Genomic DNA, 19,122 nt, shown 5'->3' with positions numbered 1-19,122 from the left:
AGGGGAAGCGACGGCAATTGTAAGCCGGTTTGATTCTTCCTTAAGTGGTAGAGAAAGTCGGCATATAAAAGCCAACTCTTCTCCTCCTCCTCTTCTCCTCCTCTTCCGCCACAGAGCACGACAGAGCTGGCAGCCAGAAGAGCAAGAAAGGCCCAACGTTTTCGGGTAAGTGAATGAGGCTGATGGGGGCAGGGGCATGGGCACTCATGCCCTTGGGGTGGGCGACATTGGCTGGCTGCCTCTCTTCTAGTCTGACTTTTGACTGCTTAGAAGCAGAGTTGGAAGGGACCACCAGGCTCATCTAGTCCAACCCCCAGCACAACGCAGGGAATTCACAACTACCTGCCCTGGCTGGGCCAGGCTAGCCTGATCTTGTCAGATCTTGGAAGCTAAGCAGGGTCGGCCCTGGTTAGTACTTGGATGGGAGACCACGGAGTCATGGGGACGGTACACAGAGGCAGGCAGTAGCAAACCACCTCTGTTCATTTCTTGCCTTGAAAACACCGTATGGGGTCACTGCAGGTCAGTTGCAACGTGATGGCACTTTCCACCACCACCCCCATTTCAACCTACGAGGAAAGGTTGAAGGAGCCCTGTATGTTTCTCCTGAAGAGGAGAAGACTGAGAGGGGACATGATAACCGTCTTCAAGTACTTGAAGGGCTGTCATAGAGAGGAGGGTGCCAAGTTGTTTTCTGTTGCCCCAGAAGATTGGACCAAAACCAACGGGTTGAAATTAGATCAAAAGAGTTTCTGTCTAGACAGGAAGAAATTTCTAACCGTCTGAGCGGTTCCTCAGTGGCACAGCCTTCCTCGGGAGGTGGTAAGCTCTCCTTCCCTGGAGGTTTTTAAGAAGGGGCTAGATGGCTATCTTTCAGCAATGCTGATTCTATGACCTTAGGCAGATCATGAGAAGGAGGGCATCTTGGCCATCTTCTGGGCATGGAGTAGGGGTCACTGGGTGTGTGTGTGGGGGAGGTGGTTGTGAATTTTCTGCATCGTTCAGGGGGTTGGACTAGATTATCCAACTCTATGATTCTATGAACCTGTTCATGCTCAGCTGGAGTGGCCTGTGCCCAGAGATTCTGGCCCATGAAGAATGCTGCTCCTGTGTTTAACATCAACAAAAGGTCAGCCACCGCACGGAGAGATGTTGGGTACAACAAAAGAGCCGTGGAGATCGGGAGGAGTCAGAATGCAGCCTTTTATTTTATTTATTTTTCTGTTTCTGAGCAGATCTGGAAATCCTCTACTGGAAACATGTGAAAGAACGCCTGGCTGCCCAAAGGAAGTTGCAGAAGCGAATGGTAAAGGTGGTGGGGAGGGGAGGTTGTGTAGCTCAGGTGAGAAATGGTGGTGCGCTTGGGAGAAGGGGGCTAACGGAGCCAAGGCCTGGGCACAGCTTCTGGGCATCCTCTTTATCTTGAGGGTCACTGAAGGCCAAGCTGGAGGGTAGTTTTAGTGGGGAGCCATGTCGGCCTACAGTAGAAGAGCTGGATTCGAGTCCAGTCACACTTTAGAGAGTCAAAGCTCCCTTCGTCAGACACCAGGTTGAATGAGATGGTGAGATGCTGGTAGTTGTTAATATTGAAAATCACAGATAAAGGAGCCGGGCTGTCCTGGGTGAGGCTAATAATTAAATCCTGGCTGTCCTGGATGAGGCTAATATCAAGAAAGGCATAGTGTCTAATAAGTTGGCCATAAAAAGGGCAGACTCGTCCACAGAATCTTTATGGGTGACAATTCCGGGCCCCAAAGGAGATTTAGTACTGGGAATGTTCTATCGGCCCCCTGACCAAATGGCTCAAGGTGATCTTGAGATGGAGAATGAAATTAGGGAAGCATGTAAAGGTAATGAAGTAGTAATAATGGGAGACTTCAACTTCCCTCATATTGATTGGATAAATGTATGCTCCAGTCAAGCCAAAGATATAAAAATTTTAGACATCCTAAATGACTGTGCCCTTGAACAGTTGGTCATAGACCCAACCAGAGACAATCCTGGATTTAATACTCTGTGGTGCTGCCAGTGACTTAGTGCGGGATGTGGATGTAGTCGAGCCAGTTGGTAATAGTGATCACAGTGGCATCAAATTTAATTTATATGCAAGTGGGAAAGTGACTGGGAAATCTCACACAATTACCTTTGACTTTAAAAGAGGGAACTTCTCTAAAATGAGAAAACTGGTAAAGAGAAAGTTGAAGGAACAGTTAGGAGGGTTAAATCTCTGGAAATGGCTTGAGGGTTACTCAAGTCCACATTACTAGAGGCTCAGCTAGCTTGTATACTGCAGGTCAGGAAAGCTAGTAATGTCCAAGAGGTCACCACCATGGCTAACAAGTAAGGTGAAGGAAGCAATTAGAGAAAAAAAGTCTTCCTTCAGAGGCTGGAAGGTTTGCCCAAACGAGGCGAACAGAAGCAAACACAAACTTGCACAAAGGAAATGCAAGCAGATAATTAGAGATGGAAAAAAAAGATTTTGAGGGGCATATTGCTAAACACATCAAAACAAACAATAAGAAATTCTTTAAGTATATTAGGAGTAGGAAACCAGCTAGGGAAGCGGTTGGACCATTGGATGACAATGGGAGTATAAGAACTCTAAGGGAGGATAAAGCGATTGCTGAAAAACTAAATGGATTCTTCTCATCTGTCTTCACTGTTGAAGATACAGGGCAGATTCCTTCTCCTGAACAGAGATTTTGGAGAGGGGAAAATGAGGAACTGAGGCAAATAGTGGTAACAAGGCAAGAAGTCCTAGAACGTCTAGACAAACTGCAAACTAACAAGTCACAGGGACCACACGGTATTCATCCTAGAGTTCTTCAAGAACTCAAATGGAGATTGCTGAACTTCTAACAAAGATATGTGATATGTCCCTTCGATCAGCCTCTGTACTAGAGGCCAGTGTAACACCCATTTATACAAAAGGTTCCACGGGGGACCCAGGAAATTACAGGCCAGTTAGCTTAACGTCTGTTCCGGGTAAATTAGTGGAAAGCATTATTAAAGATAGAATTGTCAAGCATATAGAAGGGCAAGGTCTGCTGGGCAAAACCCAACATGGCTTCTGTAAGGGTAGGTCCTGTCTCACTAACCTATTAGAGTTTTTTGAAAGCCTCAGTAAGCATGTGGACAGGAATGAGCCTGTGGATATTGTGTATTTGGATTTCCAAAAAGCTTTTGACAAAGTCCCCCACCAAAGACTGCTAAGCAAACTTCATAGTCACGGGATAAGAGGACAAGTCCTCTTATGGATTGAGAGCTGGCTGAAAAATAGGAAGCAGAGAGTAGGAATCAATGGTCAGTTCTCACAATGGTGGGATGTGAGCAGTGGGGTGCCTCAGGGATCTGTGTTGGGACCGGTGCTTTTCAACCTGTTCATCAATGACCTGGAGTTGGGGTTAAACAGTGAAGTAGCCAAGTTTGCAGATGACACCAAATTATTTAGGGTGGTTAAAACAAAATCGGACTGTGAAGAGCTCCAGAAGGATCTCTGCATACTGGAAGAATGGGCATTAAAATGGCAAATGAGATTCAATGTGAGTAAGTGTAAAGTGATGCATATTGGGGCAAAACATCCCAACTTCACATATACACTGATGGGATCTGTGCTGGCAGCAACAGACCAAGAAAGGGATCTTGGGGTGGTAGTGGATAGCTCAATGAAGATGTCAACCCAGTGTGCGGCTGCTGTCAAAAAGGCAAATTCCATGCTGGCTATAATTAGACAAGGAATAGAGAATAAAACTGCTGATATCATACTGCCCTTGTACAAATCTATGGTGAGACCACATTTGGAATACTGCGTACCGTTCTGGTCACCACACCTAAAAAAGGATATTATAGAGCCTGAGAAGGGGCAGAAAAGAGCAACCAAAATGATTAGGGGACTAGAGCAGAGGTCGGCAAACTCATTAGTCAAAAGAGCCAAATATCACAGTACAATGATTGAGATTTCTTTAGAGAGCCAAATTTCTTAAACTATATAGGTAGGTACACTGTTTATTAACTTAATAAACTTTAATTAAAGTTTTAAGTCTTAATTAAACTATAGGTACACTGAATAAAACTTGATATCATACTTAATAGTGATCTTAATTATTGATAAAAATTAAATTGTAAGTGTCTGCCATTTCCCCCTCCCTGTCTGGAGGCCTGGTCTACCGCCATGAAAGCCTACTGGTAGAGCTGGCCTCCGGCTGAGTCCCATTGGGAGGCCAGGTCTACCCATGGGATTTCTTGGCAATAGACCTGGCCTCCGGAGGCCCATAGAAGCCAATTGGTAGACCTGGCCTCTGAAGGGGACTTTTTCCCCTCCTCGGAGTCCAGGTCTACCTCCAAGAAAGCCAGTGGGTAGACATGGAGTCCCAATGGGACTCAGCCGGAGGCCAGGTCTACCAAAGGAAGCCCGCCCCGCCCAACAGCTGATGGGCGGGGGGGGGGCAGGAACCGCCGAGTCGCCCGCCCAGCAATCGAGCGGCTAGAGGGGAGGGGAGGCTTTAGCCTCCCAACCATTGAGGGCAAGGGAAAGGGGGACCTGGCCATTCTCCATGGCAGGGGGGGGAGAGATAGCGCTCCCACTCGCCTGCTCTCTCTCGCTCTCTCTCAGGCGTGCCGGCTCCGCAGCCTGGCTACCGGCGTGAGCGGGCGCGAGAGCAGGGGCTCCGAACCAAGTTCGGAGAGCCACACTCAACGGGCCAAAGAGCCGCATGCGGCTTGGGAGCCGCAGTTTGCAGACCCCTGGACTAGAGCAACTGTCCTATGGGGAGCGGTTAAGACGCTTAGGGCTGTTTAGCTTGGAAAGAAGGCGGCTGAGGGGAGACATGATAGAGGTCTGTAAAATTATGCATGGTTTGGAGAGAGTGGACAGGGAGACGTTTTTCTCCCTCTCTCATAATACTAGAACATGGGGTCATCTGCTAAAGCTGGAGGGTGAGAGATTCAAAACAGATAAAAGGAAGTATTTTTTCACACAACGCATAGTTAAATTGTGGAACTCCCTGCCCCAGGATGTGGTGATGGCTGCCAGCTTGGAGGGCTTTAAGAGGGGAGTGGACATATTCATGGAGGAAAAGGGTATTCATGGCTATTAGTTAGAATGGATACTAGTCATGCTGCATACCTATTCTCTCCAGGATCAGAGGAGCAGTCCTATTATTTTGGGTGTGGTGGAACACAGGCAGGATGGTGCTGCTGCACTCATCTTGTTAGCGGGTTTCCTAGAGGCACCTGGTTGGTGTCAGGTCTTAGCAACCTGTTGCGTTCCTGGTAATAAAGACTTTCCTCCAGACGGTGCAGCGAGTTAAAAGTTTTATTTCAGCAAGACAGCGAGTTCAGCAGATCATAGAAACATAAGGCTAGAATACAGACATGGGGAAATATTGGTACATATATAGGGTAAATACAATGGGGCTGATTAGGTTAGGGAAACAAAGAAACAATACAGAAGTTAACTCCCGGTAAAGACTTAAGACAACACATACAGGAAATAAACGCGTGCGATAACTGGCTGATCTTTCCAGGCTCCCGGCATTGTCTTGCGGGACCCGGTATCATTGAGATGCAATTCTTGGGCAGGGGACCAGGTGCAAACGGGGGGGGGGGGAAGGAGTGCAAAAAAACTCCATTTTGTCCGTGAGGGGAACCATCTTGTTTCATATCCGGGGCCGGCAGAGAGCCTATCTGACAGTTGGCCACTGTGTGAACAGACTGCTGGACTTGATGGACCTTGGTCTGATCTAGCAGGGCCTTTCTTATGTTCTTATGCTGCTCTCCACCCGAAGGAGCAGCTTCATGGCTAGGGTTGCCAACCTCCAGGTAGTGGCTGGAGATCTCCCACTATTCGACTGATCTCCAGGCGACAGAAATTAGTTCACCTGGAGAAATGGCCACTTTGGAATGTGGACTCTATGACATTGAAGCCACCATGGTGTAGTGGTTAAGAGCAGTGGTTGGGAGCGGTGGAGTCTGATCTGGTGAACTGGGTTTGATTCCCCACTTTTCTACATGACCAGCAGAGGCTAATCTGGTGAACTGGGTTTGATTCCCCGCTCCTCCACATGAATCCTGCTGGGTGACCTTGAGCCAGTCTCAGTTCTCTCCAAACTCAGCCTCACCTACCTCACAGTCTGTTGTAGGGAGAGGAAGGGAAGGTGATTGTAAGCTGGTTTGATTCTCCCTTAAGTGGTAGAGAAAGTCAGCATATAAAAAACCAACTCTTCTTCTTCCGCTCTCCAACCCCACCCCCTCAGGCTCTACCCCCAAAATCTCCAGGTATTTCCCAACCCGGAGCTGGCAACCCTATTCATGGCCTAGGTGTCATGTGAGCTCTGGACTGTTGCAGTGTTGCTTTATGTGGGGCTGACTCCGAAAGTGTTCAGAAGCTCTGCTTTGTGAGGTAGCCAGCGTGGTGTCGTGGTGAGGAGCAGCGGACTCTAATCTAGAGAACTGGGTTCAATTCCCCGCTCCTCCCCATGAAGTCTGCTGGGTGACCTTGAGCCAGTCTCTGTTCTCCAAACTCTCTCAGCCCCACCTACCTCAGAAGGTGTCTGTTGTGGGGAGGGGAAGTGAAGGCGATTGTTAGCCATGTTGAGACTCCTTAAAGGTAGAGCAGGGTATAAAAACCAACTCTTCTTCTTGGGCTGAGAGTGTGCCAGTGGCCCAGGGTGACCTAGCAAACTTCCATACCAGACTGGGGATTTGAACCCGGGTCTCCAAGATCCTACTCTGACAGCGCTCTAAGTACTACACGCTGGCTGTGGCCACTAGAGTGCTTTCGCAGCAGCGTTTTAGTAAAGTGCATAACGTGTCGTAGGCCGCATGGACAGCATGTTAGAAATCTCGTCTGTGTACAGAAAGCGGGAGGCTTTCATCCAGGGTGATGGCAGAGGGGGCCTGACTGTTTCCCTCCCCCTCCAGCAAGGGTCGCTGCCTGCCCCGGTGCACCAGGAGCTGCCCCTTGAGGAGGAGGAGCCGGACCCTCCTGAGGAGGAGCGAGAGGAGGGCGTCCTGGACAACGTCGTCGATGATGGAGGAGAAGGTACTTCCTCCGCGTTGGCCGGATCCTTAGCCAAGGCCCAGAGCAATTTTATTTATTTGTTTTATTTATTCATTCCTCATATTTATAGCTCGCCCTCATTCCCAGCAAGCCGGGCTACAACAATGCATAATAAAAATATCAATTAAAACATACCCTTAAAACCTCATAAAAATTCTGTACTCCATATAATTAATAAGCAAGGGGCATTCAATACTAATGAATAGCGAACACTAGAAAAACCTGGCCAGGCAGTGAGCCCCCATAAGCCAGTTGGGGGCTAAACGTATGGCTGCCCTCAGTTGTAAGCCTAGACGTTTATCTATATCGCCAGCGTGGTGTAGTGGTTAAGAGTGGTGGTTTGCAGTGGTGGAATCTGATCTGGAGAACCGGATTTGATTCCCCACTCCTCCACATAAGCGACGGAGGCTAATCTGGAGAACTGGATTTGTTTCCCCGCTCCTATACACGAAGCCACCCTGACCTGGATGGCCCAGGCTAGCCTGATCTCATCAGATCTCAGAAGCTAAGTAGGGTCAGCCCTGGTTAGTATTTGGATGGGAGACCACCAAGGAATACCAGGGTTGCTGTGCAGAGGAAGGCACTGGCAAACCACCTCTGTTAGTCTCTTGCCATGAAAACCCCAAAAGGGGTCGCCATAAGTCGGCTGCGACTTGAAGGCACTTTACACACACACACACACACGAAGCCAGCTGGGTGAACTTGGGCTAGTCACATCTCTCTCAGCCCCACCTACCTCACAGGGTGTCTGTTGTAGGGAAGGGAGCGGAAGGTGATTGTAAGCTGGTTTGAGTCTCCCTTAAGTGGTAGAGTAAGTTGGCATATAAAAGCCAACTCTTATCGATCTACCTACCTACCTACCTATCTACCTACCTGGCATAAATAACCTATAACTTACTATGAAATATTAATTACCTAGATGTACAAGGAAACAACAAACCCAGTCCCACTATGAGGTATAGAACTAAATGAAGAGTCAAATAGGATACACCTATCTGACCCACCAGGATTCTTCTGGTGTTCAAATAAGGCAAAGAAAGAAGAACCACTGGGGCAGAACTGACTGGTACCTCCCTTGGCAGATGAGTCTGTAGCTCTTCTCAGGTGGGCAAGGTATAGACTGCGTTTGAAGAAAGCATGGGTATGCGAGAGGGACTTTCATGGGGGGGTGGGGATCTCAGTTTTGTATTTCCCTGGCAATCTTGGAGCGGTAGCTTTAATTTACATACAGTCCGTGTATTCAAACATATCCTCAGAGGGTTCCTTCTGTGGCCTCTGCCTTGACCAACCTCTTTTCTCTGTCTGCAGATGATTTTGTGGAACACAATGACATTCCCCTGCCAGGAGCTGCAGAGGAGCAGGCACCAGAGGGTGTGATAGGTACTGGGCACCTGCTGGAGAACAAGGGCTCCTTGTGGCAGGCCGGGAGGCAGCATGCCAGCCTCCACCAAATGCCCAGGGTGGAAGTGGGGCAGCTTCCCTGCATGCTGAGCAGCTGGCCATGTTGGGGGTCAGGAGCGGTGGCCTGGGGGGGTTTCAGCTTCTAGGCACCAGCAAGAAAAACACCAAAACAGGCCGGCAAAATATGTGGCCCACAGTGCTGGGCGAACACACATGAAGCAGCCTTCAGCTGAATCAGACACCCCCCCCCCCCCGGGCCCATCCAAGTCGGTATGGTCTACTCAGACTGGCAGCCGCTCTCCAGGGTCTCAGGAAGAATTCTTTCACATCCCCTACTTGCCTAGTCCCTTTAACTGGAGATGCCACTGGGGATTGAACCTGGGACTTTCTGCATGCCCAGCAGATGCTCTGCCACTAAGCCACACCCCCTCCCCATAAGGGTTCATAAGGGAGTAGGCAGTCCTTCAGGTATGTTGGTCCCAAACAACATAAGGTTTAAAAGTCATTGCCAGCACCTTGAATTTTCTCTGGAAGCATATTGGGAGCTGGTGTACTAGAGTACTGTGGTCTCTGTGACCCCCTCTGGTCCAAAACGGCATGTGCCAGCACAGAGACTGAGCAGCATCCCATGTAGGCACGTCGGCTCCTGCTGCCAGGGAGTTATTTGAGAGCCAGTGTGGTCCAGTGGATGGGATGCAGGATGGGAATCCTCTGTGTCTCTGCAGCTTTGGGCAAATCGCCATCTGTCTTCACGGCTCTACCCGTGTCGCTGTCCCAAGATGCCTTTCGCTTTCTGCATTTGCTTACAGGTCTCAACGAAGCCCCCGACTGCCTTAGCTATGAAGAGCTGGTACGGAAGAATGTGGTATGTATCCCACCCCTGGTAATGTGCTCCTTTTCCCATATGGCAAGCTGGCATACACAAACAGCCGCCAAAGTCATAACACATGAAGCTGCCTTATCCCTAATCAGACCCTCAGTCCATCAGAGCCCGTATTGTCTGCTCAGACCATTAGCGGCTCTCCAGGGTCTCAGGCAGGGGGTCTTTCATATCACCTACTGTCCTAGTCCCTTTAACTGGAGATGCCGGGGATTGAACCTGGGGCCTTCTGCATGCCAAACAGATGCTCTACCACTGAGCCATGACCCCTCCCCAAGTTGTGTGCCACAGGTCACCCCACATAATAACTTTAAGAACTACCCCAGTCTGGGGCAGGTTGCTCTGAAAGTCAACAACACAATGGTCTATCTACAGCAGGGGTGTCGAACTCAATTGTTACGAGGGCAGGATATGACATGAATGTCACTTGGTCGGGCCGGGCCATACCTCGATAGCCCAGATTGAGAGTGGGGGTGACTGCCTCTGCTGGCTTGCAGGCTGGATAAGATCTGTCAAGGGGCCAGATCGGACCTTATGTTTGACACCCCTGATCTACAGCTATTCACCATGATTGATGAAATCAACCCTCCTTATGTACCTCTGCACATCAGATGATAGGGGAAAACAGGTTTGTAGAAAGCAGCATCTGGAATCAGACCTTGCTGGCTGGATGTTCGCCGTTGCCCCTCTTTTGCTTCATAAATTGAATCTTAGTCCCCACCTCACGATCGCCATCCAGCCTTTATTTTAATGGCGGGAGTTAAGTGAAAAATTGGAGTGCGCAGATGGGCAGGAGCGTTGCTCTGGGCTGTCGACTCGCCTTGGATCTTCGAAGTCATAGAATCATAGAGTTCGAAGGGACCACCAGGGTCATCTAGTCTAACCCCCTGCACAATGCAGGAATTTCATAACTACTGCCCCCCACACACACCCAGTGACCCCTACTCCATGCCCAGAAGATGGCCAAGATGGCCTCCCTCTCATGAACTACCTCTCATGAACTGCCTAAGGTCGTAAAATCAGCATTGCTGACAGATGGCTATCTAGCCTCTGCTTAAAAACCTCCAGGGAAGGAGTACTTGCCACATCCCGAGGATGCCTGTTCCACTGAGGAACCGCTCTAACTGTTAGACAGTTCTTCCTAATGTCTAGATGGAAACTCTTTTGATTTAATTTCAACCCGTTGGTTCTGGTCCGACCTTCTGGGGCAACAGAAAACAACTCGGTACCATCCTCTCTATGACAGCCCTTCCAGTACTTTTGGGGTGGCGAGAGAGTGTTTGGGGGGATCTGACTTCTTTGCTCCCCGAAAACCTAAGGGGTCCCCTTTCTCTGCGCCTTCCCCCAGGAGCTCTTCATCGCCCACTCCCAAAAGTACGCTCGAGAGACGATGCTGTCGCAGCGCATCCGGGACTGGGAGGAGAAGATGGGGCCGCAGCTGGAGGAGCAGGTGAGGAGGGGCGGGACCGAAGTTGTGGGATCGGAGGGAGGGAGGGGTGTTGGACACAAGGGGGCACCCCTCCTAGCACAGACCTCAAAACGAGGAGGCAAGGACTGCAGTTTTCTCTCATGTATGGGGTATATTTGTAATTTTGCTTGGACAAAGCAAAGGCATTTATGATTTTTAAATTCCATAAATATGTCCAGTATTGCAATTTTACATGATAAGTAAACTATAAATGATGCATTTTATGTTGATAAACAGTAAGATTAGTTTGGGTTTGATAGGACAGTAAGTAGTGCGTGTGTGTGTGTTATGTGCCGTCAAGTCGCTTCCGACTCATGGCGACCCTATGAATGAAAGTGCTCCAAAACGTCCTATCTTTGACAGCCTTGCTCAGGTCTTGTAAACTGAGGGCCGTAGCTTCCTTTATTGAGTCAATCCATCTCTTGGGTCTTCCTCTTTTCCTGCTGCCCTCAGCTTTTCCTAGCATGACTGTCTTTTCCAGTGACTCTTGCCTTCTTAGAATGTGACCAAAATACGACAGCCTCATTTTAGCTTCTAGGGTCAGTTCAGGCTTGATTTGATCTAGAACCCACTGATGTGTTCTTGTAGATTATTCTGGTTGTGTGACCGTGGTCTTGGTATTTTCTTTCCTGATGTTTCGCCCACAGCTGTGGCAGGCATCTTCAGAGGAGTAAAACTGAAGGAGGAACACAGAGGAGTGGTCCTTCAGTGTTACTCCTCTGAAGATGCCTGCCACAGCTGTGGGCGAAACGTCAGGAAAGAAAATACCAAGACCACGGGCACACAACCCGGATAACCTACAAGAACCGATGAACTCTGACCGTGAAAGCCTTCGACCACTGATGTGTGTTTTTTTCCGGCAGTCCATGGTATCCATAACACTCTCCTCCAACACCACATTTCAAAGGAATCTACTTCCTATTAGCTTTTTTCATTGTCCAGTTCTCACAACCATGCGTAGTGATAGGGAATATGATGGCATGAATTAAACTAATCTTGGTGGCCAGCGAAAATTCTTACCCTTAAGAATCTTTTCTAGCTCCTTCATGGCTGCCCTTCCCAATCTCAACCTCGTTCTGATTTCTTGGCTGCCGTCTCCCTTTTGGTTGATGATGGAGCCAAGGAATAATAGTGCATCTATTTCCATTTTCCCAAAAAAAACAAATTCTGAAAAAAATTGTGTGTGTGTGTGGAGGGGGGGGAACTTGTTTTTTCTGTGGCTTCAAAATTTCTGGGAAACGTGCCTCCCTCCTTGCTTCCCTCTCTCTGCAGGAAGCCCAGGGCGCTTTTGACATCCACAGCTACGGGGACCGTTTGGTGTCCCGCTTGGGCCGGGTGGGCGAGTGGCGGTCCTTTGCCAGCCTGGTGGCGGGGGAGCCTGCCTTCGAGGTGTGTCGATGCTTGCTGGCCTCCCTGCAGCTGGTGAGTATAACCACAGCGAAGGGCTAGGGGAAGGCCGGGCTGCCCAGCTGGGGAGCGGGTGCGTCCCCTCAGAGTATTGCATTGACTGCAGCTAGATGTCCACACTCTGGGCAGCAGTGTGTATGTGAACAGGATCTTGGGGTGCGGGTAGACCGTACGTTCAATATGAGCAGCCAGTGTGACGCAGCGACAAAAAAAGCTAATGCGATATTGGGGTGCATCAACAGGCATCACATCCAAATCGCAAGATGTCATAGTCCCCCTGTGCACAGCATTGGTCAGGCCACACCAGGAATATTGTGTGCTGTTCTGGAGGCCCCACTTCAAAAAGGATGTGGACAGAATCGAGTGGGTGCAGAGGAGAGCGACGAGGAGGATCAGGGGCCTGGAGACCGAGCCCTATGAGGAAAGGCGGAGGGAGTTGGGAATGTTTAGTCTGGAGACGAGGAGGTTGAGGGGGGCCATGATTGCTCTCTTGAAGTACTCGAAGGGCTTGTCACTTAGAGGAGGGCAGGGAGCTGTTCCTGTTGGCAGCAGAGGACTCGCAATAATGGGTTTAAATTGCTGGCGGAAAGGTACCAGCTGGATATTAGGAACAATTTTTTTACAGTAATAGTTGATCAACAGAGGAATCAGCTGCCTAGGGAGGTGGTGTGCTCTCCCTCACTGGCAGTCTTTAAGTAGAAAGGAAAGAACAACACGATGGCTCATTTAACAACTTGGCTCTATTTGCCAATACACAAATAGACCAACCAAGCACGGCATTAGCCTGTCACACATTCTTTTTTCTGTATTTGAAGTGCTAATTGAGAGTTTATAGCTTTAACAAGTTACATACATGAACCTTTATTGGTAGCTTTAACAAGTTGTATGAGCTCCACTCCTTTGTTGTTTCTTGAATTGCTAATGTGGTGCTTGGTTGAGAATGAGTATTGGCAAATAGAGCCAAGTTGTTAAATGAGCCATCCCGCTGTTGTTTCCTTGTTACTTTGTTCAACGAAGGTATATTGTTTTATTTCTACCCCCAGTCTTTAAGCAGAGGCTGCACAAGCGCTTGCCAGAGATGCTCGAGGATGATCATGCATTAAGCAGGAGTGGGAGTGGGGGGTTGGACTAGATGGCTGGATGGTTGAAGAAAAGCCTACTGAAATTAAATCCACCAAAGACGAAGGTCCTTTGGCTCTGCCGGGGCGGCCTTGGGGCGGGGTGCCGGCTCCCAACTCTTGACAGCATGCAATTAACATCTGCACCTGCCGTCAAGCGTGTGGTTGTGATCCTTGATGCCTCCTTATCTGTGGAGGCTCAGGTCACAGCCGTGGTCAAGGCGGCCTTTTTCCATCTCCGCTGGGCCCAGCAGTTGGCACCTCTCCCGCCCCGACCTAGCCACAGAGATCCATGCGACGGTCACCTCTAGACTGGATTACTGTAACTTGCTCTATGTAGGGCTGCCCTTGAGACTGACCCGACGGCTCCAGCTGGCGCAAAACGCTGCGGCGAGGCTCCTCATGGGGTCTTTGCCACGGGATCATATAACACCAGTGTTAAAACAACTGCACTGGCTCCAGCTGGAGTATCGGATCAGGTTCAAGATGCTGGTTTTGACCTTTACAGCCTTACACGGTTTGGGACCATTGTACCTGCGGGACCGCCTCTCCTGGTATGCCCCCCAGAGAGCTTTACGATCTATGAATAGTAATTTACTGGTGGTCCCTGGCCCAAAGAATGTGCGGCTGTCCTCAACAAGGGCCAGGGGTTTTTTGGCCCTGGCCCCGGCCTGGTGGAATAGTCTTCCTGGTAACATCAGGGCCCTGCAGGATCTTAAGGAGTTCCGCAGGGCCTGTAAAACGGAGCTATTCCACCAGGCGTATAACTGAGGACAACCGCAAGAAGAAGAAGATCCATCTTTACCGGCCTCCCCATCCCGCCCCCACTCTTGAAATCTGTGGGGGGGCTGATCTGCTGACACTTATCTGCTGTGGCACCTAGGTATAGTTATGGCCATCTGATTAGGATTTTAATGGTTTTAATGTTTACGATATTAAGGAGGTATATTATTTATGTTCCTAAGTGTTGCCCGCCCTGAGCCCGGTTCGCTGGGGATGAGGGTGGGTTATAAATTTGAAAAATAAAGACAATAAATAAATGGCCTCTAGGGCCCCTTCCAGCTCTGTGATTCTATGACAGCCCTCCCCAACGAGCGCTGGGGACTTGGCCAGCCTTGAGTGGTTTCCTCCCTTCCTTCAGGCCAACGACTACAGCGTGGAAGTCTCCCAGCGGCCCGGCCTGGAGGAGGCGGTGGACAGCATGGCCGTGCGCCTGCTGACCCAGGAGAGGGCCCACGAGCGCTTCCAGACCTACACGGCCCCCTCCCTCGCCCAGTAGTGATGGCTTCCCACCCCCACCCCCATGTAATTATATCAATTCTCTTTGTACAGCCCACCCCACCCCACCCCTGCTTCCACCCTGCTACCTCCTCTCCACTGCTCTGAGGAGTATGGCTCCTTGTCGCCTTGCGCTCGCTTGGCTGCAATAAACTGTATTTTTGGTGCATCGCTGACTTGCCCTTTGGCGTTCTGGGCCCACACAGAGGTGCCAAGCCTTCTCCTGGGGGGGATGGGACGTCCAGTTCAACATTCGGCCTCCCTCCCGCCCCCCGCGTCTAGCCTTTATGCAGGCCCTGGAGGCGTAAGGGACTCCAGCTGTGCACCCTCTGGCCAGAAGGGCTGCAGGGCGAGCATCGCATCCCTTGGTGGCACCAGACATCCAGCTGGAGTGCCGCAGGGCCGGTTCCGCAACGAGGACGGGAAAGGAAGGCTGAGGAAGAGCAGACACCCCAAACACTGGCCTTTGCATGCAGTTGGTTTCCTTCTTTTAGCACCGTGGTTTGTTTACACTGATAGATTGGGCCAGGCTCCAAAGTTTCCAGTAGAGGAACGGGACTTTCCTGCCTCCCTCCTCCCTGTGAAATGCTGTCCTGGAAGATTAGGGGCCCTGGGGAATGACATGACCAGGGGGAGATGCTGCAATAGAAAGGGAAGAAATTGCCAAGTCAGTCTGGATCCGTGTGTCCTGTTAACGTCTCCACTGAGCCCCACGATGGTGTCCACGGAGGAATTTGGCTCCTGCAGCTGCAGCCCTTTGCTTCCTTTTTATATCAGCAGTGCCTTTCCATTCATTCCCTTTGCTGATGCTGCAGATCCACAGGCGTATCAGGAGAAGGCTGCCTCTTCTCCCAGTCACGAATCAGTTGGTGTTTAGCCGAAGGAGGAGCATGTGTCTCCGGTGTTTTTGTATTCTATCTCAGCGACTATTGGGGAGGAGAACGTGATTGCTGGCAAACCTGGCTGCATGGCAACTGAATAACATGCATCCATCCCAAGTCGTCGTCCCCCCCGCCCGAGACACGTGCACATTCCGTAAAAGGTCACAGCTAGAGACATGAGTCTTGGAAAGAAACAACCATTTCCCCCCCCCCAAGCACTTTTCAATCACTCCAATGGGAAATTTTGGTATTACTGAACAATACAACCATATAAAATATTTTCTAATTTACAATGAGTAAAAAGGCAAGGTTTTACACACTCAAAATATGCAGCCTGACAATGTCTGAGGAGTCCTGTCCCCCCGTTTTCCCCAATGCAAAAAGTAGTAAATTTTGGGAACCACTGGGGGGAAATCGGTTTTTTCCCGCCCTTTGGAACGAGTGAAGTAAAGTACACGGTTTTGTAAGACAATTTACAGCAGGGGTCCCCAACCCTTTTGAGCCTGCAGGCACATTTGGAATTCTGACGCAGCATGGTGGGCTCAGCAAAAAAATGGCTGCCGCAGGAGGTGGAGCCAGCCACAAAATGGCTGCCACAGCTTAACTCCAGTAACACAGTGTAGACCCTTGTGCTGTGGTGGCAGCCTGCTGCCAAAGGAACATCTTAAAAAATCTGCACAGCTAATCCAATCTTCCAATAGTTAACCAGAAGCCCTGGTGGCCCTACCTGTCCCCACCCACTTCCTAAAAACACTTGGCGGGCTCAAGAAAAGGGGTTAGCGGGTCCCATGGCGCCCACAGGCAGCACGTTGGGCACCCCGATCTATAAATCTAATGGCCACAAGCGAGCCGATCTGCAGAGATCTAAATCCGCGGATCGAGCCTACACTGACAGAAAGGAGATTCTTCTCTAAACTGGGGGGACTCCCCCACCCCCACCCCAAGTCTGCAGAAAATCTGACCAGTTACAAAAATTATATTAAAGGGTTTAACTCCCCCCACCGCCAAATGTTATCTGCGCATGCGCCTTTCCTCAGCAGCTCCCAGGGGCCCTGCTGCCCATGCGCTGAATGAAAGGAGTTATGACTAGGGATGTGAGACCTGGGGAGGTGTGTCTTTCCCAAGGACATTTTTCAGTTTTTCCAGATGGAAAGGCTGAGAAATTTTGGGGGAGAACTGGCGGGTTGAGAAACCCTTATGTTTTCTCTTGTGTGTGTGTGTGTGTTATGTGCCGTCAAGTCACTTCCGACTCATGGCAACCCTATGAATGAAAGTTCTCCAAAATGTCCTATCTTTGACAGCCTTGCTCAGGTCTTGCAAACTGAGGGCTGTGGCTTCCTTTATTGAGTCAATCCATCTCTTGTTGGGTCTTCCTCTTTTCCTGCTGCCCTCAACTTTTCCTAGCATGACTGTCTTTTCCAGTGACTCTTGTCGTCTCATGATGTGACCAAAGAATGACAGCCTCAGTTGAGTCATTTTAGCTTCTATGGTCAGTTCAGGCTTGATTTGATCTATAACCCACTGATTTGTCTTTTTGGAAGTCCACGGTATCCGTCACACTCTCCTCCAACACCACATTTCAAAGGAATCTATTTTCTTCCTATCAGCTTTCACTGGCCAGCTTTCACACCCATACATAGTAATTTCTCTTTTAGGATGAGTGAAATGTTCCCTCGGGCAAGGCTTTTTCACACTCAAAGACATATAGCTTGAAAAACAACAACAGCTTTTTGATTTTTCCAGTAGAAAAAGTGGAAAATTTTGGGAACCGCGGAACAGGAAAAAAAACCTCCCCCCCCCTTTTGGAATGAGTGAAATGAAAGATGCTTTACTCAAAAAGTAACATTTGTATGTAAGACAATCTACTACATCATTAGATAATTCCTATGTGTACCCAAGACATATACAAAACCTTCAAGACGTTTTTGTTTAAATGTAATTAATTTTGACTATAATGTTTAATAATACATTATTAAAAGAGGCCAGTGTTTTCAGAGTTGCAGTTTCACTGAATATCCAAAATATGCTGGTGAGCCTGTCTCTTGTGACTGTATGGGTGTTTTGGTCCAAACAAAATAATTTCTTTTGTTTACAATTTGTTTTCAACCTTCCAACTTTTATTTTGTGATGCCTCTCAGATGGCAAGCGAATTCCACATTTTAATCACTTGCTGCCTAAGGAAGTATTTTCTTTTGTCCGTCCTGAATCTGCCGCCCATCAGCTTCATTGGATGCCCTCAAGATCTAGTATATTGAGCGAAAGAGAGCCAAGTTATCTTTTGTCAACTCCACCCCATGCATCATTTTATAAACCTCTATCATGTCCCGCCTGAGTTGTCTCTGTTCTTCCAGACCCTCTCCCCACAGGTCCACAAGGTTGGCTGGCTTAGAATCATAGAGTTGAAAGGGACCACCAGGGTCATCTAGTCCAACCCCTGCGCAGTGCAGGAAATTCACAACTACACCCCCAGTGACCCCTACTCCATGCCCAGAAGATGGCCAAGTTGCCCTCCCTCTCATGGACTGCCTAAGGTCCTAGAATCAGCATTGCTGACAGATGGCTTTTACCCATCACAAGCATTTCAGCTCTGAGGCCGCCGAAGTCACTAGCCCTGAAATTATAATCGGCAGTCAGGACCGACTGCTGGCTACAGCCCAGAACACGGGCCACTTATTGGCAGACAAAGCTCTGACCTGCCCTCTGCATCCCGGGGCTGCCATCTGAGCCAAAAACAAGGCACCTTCCTCTCTGTGCAACCGCTGCAGCCTTTCTCTGGGATGTCCTGGAAACAACTGGCTTAAAGGCTCTCATACAGAGAAACCTCTGTACCCAGGGCCCCAAATGTGCTCTGTAGGGGACCGGCATCCCATTTTCACCCTTCCCTGCCATCCTGGAGTAAAAGGAGACCTGCTTCCCGCCCCCTCCCTTCTGCACCCCCAGCCATGGGGAAAAGCCATGCCACACACTCCATCTTTGGAAGGGCTGAGCGTTGTCTGTCTGTCTTGGTCCTATGATTGTAAGTAGGTCAAGGGAAGCCACAGGGTTTCAAGGAAAGCTGCACCTCAGGATCAGCTGCTGCCCCCCCCTCCATTCTATGGCTGAGGGATGGGGGGGTCCCTCTTATTTCTGGGGTGTTCAGAGCAGGTGAAGGCAGTCCAGGATCACATGCACACATGACGCTGCCCTACACTGAATCAGACCCCTGGTCCATCACGGTCAGGGCTGTCTACTCAAATTGGCAGCGGCTCTCCAGGGTCTCAGGCAGAGAAAGAGCCTTTCACCTACCACCTGATCCTCTTAGCGAGAGACGTTGGGGATTGAACCCGGGACCTTCCGCATGCAAAACAGGCTCTACCACTCAGCCACAGACCCTCCCCTATTAGGATCAAAGTACCAAAGAAAGCCAGATTTTCCAATTCACCCCCATGACAGGCATAACATTTATTTGCAAACCACACTTCCCGAATGCTTGCTGGATTTAGTACCTACCCACGTCCCAGTGGCTGTGGTTGCTGCTAAAAGGCACACTCAGTGTAAGATAGGGCACTGATTCCGGGGTAGGAAGCAAGGCGGAGGCTCTCCGTGTGGGCTACGGGCTGCATCAGCTGGGAGAGCTCACATGGCCCGGC

The 19,122-nt window shown here is 49.6% G+C and overlaps 1 protein-coding gene across 1 annotated transcript in view; it reads left to right on the top strand.

Annotated features, from left to right (window-relative positions):
- NCAPH2 (non-SMC condensin II complex subunit H2) overlaps window positions 1–14,613 on the top strand; it is a 33,119-nt gene extending 18,506 nt beyond the window's left edge. Inside the window, exons 13-20 of the mRNA XM_056846648.1 lie at window positions 115–165; window positions 1,236–1,306; window positions 6,922–7,042; window positions 8,369–8,440; window positions 9,271–9,326; window positions 10,690–10,791; window positions 12,082–12,231; window positions 14,476–14,613. Coding sequence (XP_056702626.1) covers window positions 115–165; window positions 1,236–1,306; window positions 6,922–7,042; window positions 8,369–8,440; window positions 9,271–9,326; window positions 10,690–10,791; window positions 12,082–12,231; window positions 14,476–14,613 — 761 coding nt within the window. The remainder of the gene's footprint in view (window positions 1–114; window positions 166–1,235; window positions 1,307–6,921; window positions 7,043–8,368; window positions 8,441–9,270; window positions 9,327–10,689; window positions 10,792–12,081; window positions 12,232–14,475) is intronic.
- Window positions 14,614–19,122: the final 4,509 nt, after the last annotated feature.

The sequence above is a fragment of the Euleptes europaea genome, chromosome 3, assembly GCF_029931775.1.
Source record: "Euleptes europaea isolate rEulEur1 chromosome 3, rEulEur1.hap1, whole genome shotgun sequence".
Taxonomy (NCBI): domain Eukaryota; kingdom Metazoa; phylum Chordata; class Lepidosauria; order Squamata; family Sphaerodactylidae; genus Euleptes; species Euleptes europaea.
The sequence above is the reverse complement of the archived record's forward strand: the minus strand, read 5'-3'. Positions and strand labels throughout refer to the sequence as shown.